The sequence below is a fragment of the Acanthochromis polyacanthus genome, chromosome 18, assembly GCF_021347895.1.
Source record: "Acanthochromis polyacanthus isolate Apoly-LR-REF ecotype Palm Island chromosome 18, KAUST_Apoly_ChrSc, whole genome shotgun sequence".
Taxonomy (NCBI): domain Eukaryota; kingdom Metazoa; phylum Chordata; class Actinopteri; family Pomacentridae; genus Acanthochromis; species Acanthochromis polyacanthus.
Genome location: NC_067130.1, coordinates 14,475,699 through 14,481,741, shown reverse-complemented (window position 1 = coordinate 14,481,741; position 6,043 = coordinate 14,475,699). Strand labels below are relative to the sequence as shown.

The following is a 6,043-nucleotide window of genomic DNA, read 5'->3' as shown; positions in this document are numbered from 1 at the left end:
TGTTTGCTTTTCCTGCCATATCTCATTAACTGTTGCCAAGAACTTTGATTTAGAAAGTAGAGAGAGAATTCTAATTACTTTGATCCATGTATTATCCCCAATTTTGGTACAGACATTATGGTTCCCACATGATGAGTCGTACGGACTTTGGTGATCCCTTAGATTTGCCTTTAGCTGGATTTAGCCTAAAGAGGTGTTACCATGACTATAAGTCTTAGATTGTGGTTGAATAGTCAAAAAAAAACTGTCTTCTCATGTGCACTTTTTTTGGCCTCTTTGAAAAATTTCATGAGATCCAAGACAGATATCACAGAGAATCCATAAGGACATCGGAAGGGACAACTCTGGTGCTAAAGAAGACTTAGAATGTTGCTGCTGCAAGCTACTATGAGATTTCATGATCTCTTTTCCTTTTATAAATGATGGACCCATTGATCATGTAGTAAAGGAGATAAGAATGGGTGCACTGAACTAAAGCTTTCCTTGACATTTAGAGAATCTACCACTTACATAGTCCCTGCTCATTCCACTAAGTTATGAACCTTCCCAAGCAAAAATGACCATTTGTTTCCAACCATAATCTTTTTTTAAAGCTGGACCCAGCAGTAAAGCAGATATATTCTCGATGTCTTTTGCAGCATTTGAAGATTTCCACTAGATGTTTTTAATCTGAAAAAGACATCCAGATTAAAGAAATGAATAATGCTTAGCAAATGCAAGGCAAATCACGTGAAACAAAAAGATTTATCTAGCAGACTTTGGTGAAACTGAGTGTTAAGAAATTAATTGATTGCAAGACAAAAGATAAAGAAACGCAGATAAATTTTGTGAGAAGGAAAATGGAACCTTTCAGTTAGTGCTGTTCAGTGAAAAGATATTTGTTGCATCTTCTGCTAGTAATGCACGCCATGACTTCACCCTAAAATAAGTGTGACCAGTGTTTTCATCCTCGCACACCTTGACCCAGATGCAGTCGTGCAAAGACTGGTATTATTTTTATACCAGTCATTTCCGGGATTTCCTCCAGCTTCGGCACCCGCTGCTTTTTGAGTGGCATCCTCTAACAGCCAGATGCTTTCACATGCTCCTTATTGCTCGGGTTTAAATGTCAAAAACAGCTTGTCACACATGCTGTAATGCAACGCTATAGCTGATGAAGTGGAGGAGAGAGGGGACAACTTTCCAAGAAGAATCATGTCTCCTCTTAACCCTCCGCTAAAGTCCTTCCACGACTGTTTTGTCAGTCACTATTTCCTGTCTCCCAGGAGATTGTACAGCTTTAGCAGATTTCTTAGTCTGAGGTCACAACACTCTTTAGTGGGTTATTGTTCTCAGAGGGATGTTTCGCTGCTCTCGGAAGGCTCTGGACAGCAGCCATGTTGGAGCTGGAAGTCTTCTGGGGCGAAGAAACCATGTGTCTGCAGGTGAGCGGTGCCATGCCATCTGAACTGACTATTGGTTAGAAGTGTGTTTTAGTCATTGGTGGTGGTGTAGAAAGAGATGAAAGGATAACACGCTTTATAAATGGCACTGTCAGTGACGCACTGGCAAAGGAAGATGTTATTGTAGAGCATTCAGTTTGGATCCACTCAGCTTTCTCTGGATCTACAGCTACTTTTGCAGCATTTCTTTCCAGGCTTAGCTGTTGTGACTGACAAATCTGTGATCAGTATTGAACTGAAGTCATTCTATTCAGGTCTGATCAATATTTAATTTTCAACAAAGATTCAGAGAGCTGCTCAGTCATAGGTCTTTCCTTCTGCATATTGCATTTCCTATTAATATCATTTACCAACACAGGGTTTGGAATGCATCATTTGCAACCATATTAAATCATCTATTTAATGCAAAAAAAAAAAGACAAAATCTTAATTTATATGAACATTTTTCATTTATTTTCAGTTTATGAGTTTGGTACAACATACGCTTGTTCACAAGAGAGTCAAAATGTGGTAAATTTGAAAGTGGCTTAATACGAACATGTCTTGATATAATCTTTATAGCAGCTCTATATCAATGCCATGTTAAAACAGGAAACATCGGGTTTTAATGAAAAAAAAAAACACACAAACCTCATCAAGATATCGGACAGGACAGTAATGTCTTCAATTTTCATTGCCCATATTAACTCCCCTATAAAGTCTGATTAGATGGAGGCTACACATAACATTAAGCTGAAATAAGATGAAGCTGGATTGATTCTTGCAAACTAATGGGCTGAACGGATTAAATGAACAATTTTATATTAACAAATCACTTTTAGAGGCCTCCTAACATCCTCCAGTGTCTGCACTGTGTCGAAGCCACAGTATAGCTGCCTTTCGTTATGAAATGCAAGGGAAAACAGGAATCCTGCTTTGATGTGAGAGAGCTGCTCTGTCGACCAAATCGTTTGCGAATGTCCTTACATACCAGGAAAAACAACAACAACACTATGAACATATTCATCTTGTACCGATTTAAAATGGCTCCAAACTATCTGAACCTTCTCACAGAGAAGACAATAACGTACAATTTCATACTTCAAATAAATTAACATCATGGGACACTGTTCACATTTTAACACAAATTCTTTACAGTCATCGTGCAGGCTGCTAAAACGCTACAAAACACACATTTCTAACAGCCTGCCAGTGGTTCAAACATTCAAAAAAGTGCAACAGAAGAGCTCCTCTATAATGTTCTCTATGGTTTTGTTGATATACCTTTGGTGATTGTATTAAAGTGTATTTAGAGATATAGTAAATTACTAGAGAGGAGTAATACATTGATAATGGATATTTGATTCAGTAATAGATCTGTCAAACGTCATTTCATTAGCTGTCCGTGAGATATCTGCAGACTGATGGTGAATATTCACTCCGCTTTACTTGTTTTTGTTTTCTATCCTGAGACAGTCTTCGTACATGCTGATAGTTAAATGCATTTCTCTTGGAGGTTTGCGGTCTCCTCTGTGAAAGTCACATGTAAAGCTGGGTCCTTGGGGCACATTGGGAGCTCTTGCTGCAACCTTCCTGGCTCTGTGTTCTCTAAATCGTCCTGTGGAATTCCCTTCTGTGGCCCCTTGACCTCCTCGGGGCCTTGTAACGTCTGTGCAGTTGGTGGGCTGGAGCCGCCCGGTGCCCCTGCCCGAGACGAGTCCAGGCTCTCCGGGTACAGGAAGGTCTGCGAGGTGCTCACCATTTCCCGCAGCTCACGGGACACCAGTGACGGCGAGTCCCGAGATATGATGGAGGAGGAGAGGTGGCCGTCGGCACAGCGGAACTGCCCACCGCCCCTTCGTCCACGCCCGCCCATTTTGCAGAACAGTACCTTGATTTTCTCCATCAGCTTGAGAACCACTGTCTTTCTGAGCAGGATGTAGACCCAGGGGTCCAAGATGGGGTTGACGGAAGCCATGCGGATCGCCAGCAGGTCACTCAGCCGTTCTGTCTGGTTTCTGCCCAGCTGATTCACAAATATCCTCAGCTGATGGCACAAAAGAGAAAACAACAGCAAAGGTTACAATAAATTGTTCACTTGAAAGAAACCAACATGGAACAAGATTTCAAACAGAAACAATTACATTTTTTTACCGCCAAACTTGTTAGTGCTTCAGTTGCAAGATAGAATAGTTTATCTTACATGTTTCAACTTGGTTGGCATGAGATGGTCGGATCTACAGTAAACAGACAATTAACTGAAATTAACTTTTGTGGACCCACAGCAGTGGAGATATGGCAAGAGGCCAATTAAAACAGTTCTCACTGTCATCACCAGTGAGCCTCTGGCTATTGGGCTTCCCCAAAGTCTAATCAACTGGCATACTTTTCACAAAGCCAGAGGCACAAAAGTCTCCATGTTGGATATTCCATTAGCTAAAATTGAGGCCCTTAAAAGATAAAAACAGTCAAGCCTCTTCATGAACATTTAAACTGTTTTTGCTCACATTCTTCCTCGTCAGTCTTTAAAGGAAATCATTCTAACATGCTTCTAATGGAATAGCTGGAGGAGAAAAAGTCTTTCCTCTGCATGAAAATATGGCAAATGCTCTGGGTAACCTTATTAGTGCAGGATTCACTCTTCTGTTTTTCACCATTTTTCCAAGCTCAGCTGCAGCACAGATAGACGTCAAAAAGGAGAGATTTTGGTTCAAAAGGGAAAATAGGCCACTATCCTAACTAATTAGTTGTAAACCACTGATTTTACTCCCATGCAAGCACTGTCTGAAACCACGCAAACACTGCTTTGTATGCACCTGAAGTGGTCGCATGTGCCAACTATCTCACTTGTGCCTCGGAGAAATGCGTCATGTAACCACAGAGATCTAAAACTAGAACACCGAGTTCAGAAAGCATATCATTATGATTATTAACCACTCCTGCCTGTTTGTCCTCATCGCACAGTTCATTAGGTGAGACTTGGTGTTTACTTTTCTGAGGGCGCACAGACACTTGATGAAGTTACATTTACTGTGACTTCACTTGTATTCTGCTGCAAAATGTGCTATTCCAGTGCGCACAGACCCACTGCAATGTGTGATTGTCATAGTTTTTCCAATACTCACAACTAAAGGTATGGAGCAGATGAGAACCACAGCAGATGTGGCTATAAGCAGGATCACCATCTGGATCTCTGCTCCAGCCAGTCGCCTAAAACTCCGTCTGCGCCGGAGTTCCGCGATGCGCCGCTGGTCTGTGCCCAGAGACGTGCGTCGGATGAAGCGCTTGTGCATCAGGATCAGCGCGCCGCACACCATCACGTTGCATATGACAGTGGCGAGCACGATGGCCGAATTCACGCCCGCGTACATCAAATTAAAAGTCTTGACTGTTTTGGTGTCGTTCTTCCAGTCGATGAAGCACCAAGTCTTCGAGTTCTGGAGCTTCACCTGTCCGAACCCCAAGCTGGGCAGCGCGCAAAACACGATGTTGGAAATGTAGATGGCCAAAAGAGTCAGCGCAGCGAGTCTCTGGTTGACGTACTCATTGTAGAAGTATGCGTGGTTGATTGCCAGGTATCTCTCCACTGACATTGCGAAAACAATGCTGAGCTGAACCAAAAAGAAGAAGAGCAGGATGAAGCCGGAGTACTGGCACAGCGGATCACCTCCCGGCCAGGAGCCCTTCATGTAGGTGGCGATGGTGACGGGGCTGGCCAGCAGGGTGCCCAGCAGGTCTGTGACTGCCAGGCCACACACAAGGGTGTAAAACGTCGTCTCTTTTTGTTCTTTTCGTGATATTCGCAGCACCACTATGGCGATGACATTCCCCACCACCCCGAAAATGAACATAATCACCGGGATGGTGGGAGTTTTGTCTGTTGTTGTTGTTGTTGTTGCGTTGTTCATATCAGCGAGGATTTTTTTCATATTCACACTAGAAAAACTTCTTTCCTCACTTCCAAAGTAGTGACATTTTCCATTCATTCGCTTTCTTGAAATCCCAGAGTAGTAACAGAATCCATCGTCTCCAAATGTCTCTTTTACGCACGGAGTTAAAAACCCGCATTCTTCACGAAAACACGAATCCAAAGGAGAAACATTCTGTTTGCTGTGGCGGTTTTGGTTTCAAACGATGCTCCGAGGTTGCGAGCTGCGTCTCACGTTGTTATCACACTCACCACTGACAGGGAAGTTTGTTCTGTGTCCCCTGACAAGCGGCTCCTCCTCTGCGCATCATGCAACCAGTGAGCGCAGCCAAACACCACATGCAGCGCGTCAGGCAGACGCCGTGTTTGTGTTGAAGGGTGCAGTTTCACTTCTTATCACCGAATTCATTTCCATAAGTAACTTTTGTGTACAGCTCAGAAAAGGTAAAGTCATTACAACAGTCGTCATGCGTCTGTCTCCATCAGCAAGGCCAGAACAAAAGCCGACAAGATGAATTCATTTATTTTTTAACCCTGCAACTAAAACATATTTCATAAAACCTGAGGGGTGCAAAGTAACTCAATACGTTTTTACTCCAGTATTTACTCAGCGTTTCTCCACCACTACATTCCAGAGAAAATGATTGCACATTTCATTGCACCACACTTATATAACAGTCGCAATCACCAATTT

At 42.7% G+C, this 6,043-nt stretch overlaps 1 protein-coding gene across 1 annotated transcript; it reads right to left on the bottom strand.

The window, feature by feature from the left end:
- Positions 1–1,868: 1,868 nt before the first annotated feature.
- LOC110969386 (prostaglandin E2 receptor EP4 subtype-like) lies at positions 1,869–5,666 on the bottom strand. The gene is made up of 2 exons (XM_022219468.2): positions 4,547–5,666; positions 1,869–3,468 (listed from the first exon to the last, which is right to left on the bottom strand). Exons 1-2 carry the CDS (start codon positions 5,405–5,407, stop codon positions 2,917–2,919), a joined length of 1,413 nt encoding a protein of 470 aa, XP_022075160.1. The 5' UTR covers positions 5,408–5,666; the 3' UTR covers positions 1,869–2,916.
- Between the last annotated feature and the right edge of the window lie 377 nt (positions 5,667–6,043).

Bases quoted from the DNA above. Each gene is read 5' to 3' on its own strand.
- LOC110969386 (XM_022219468.2), bottom strand. From the start codon at position 5,407: ATGAATGGAAAATGTCACTACTTTGGAAGTGAGGAAAGAAGTTTTTCT. The intron at 3,469-4,546 runs GTGAGTATTGGA...TTGTGCCATCAG, and splicing joins TCTGCTCCATACCTTTAGTT to CTGAGGATATTTGTGAATCA.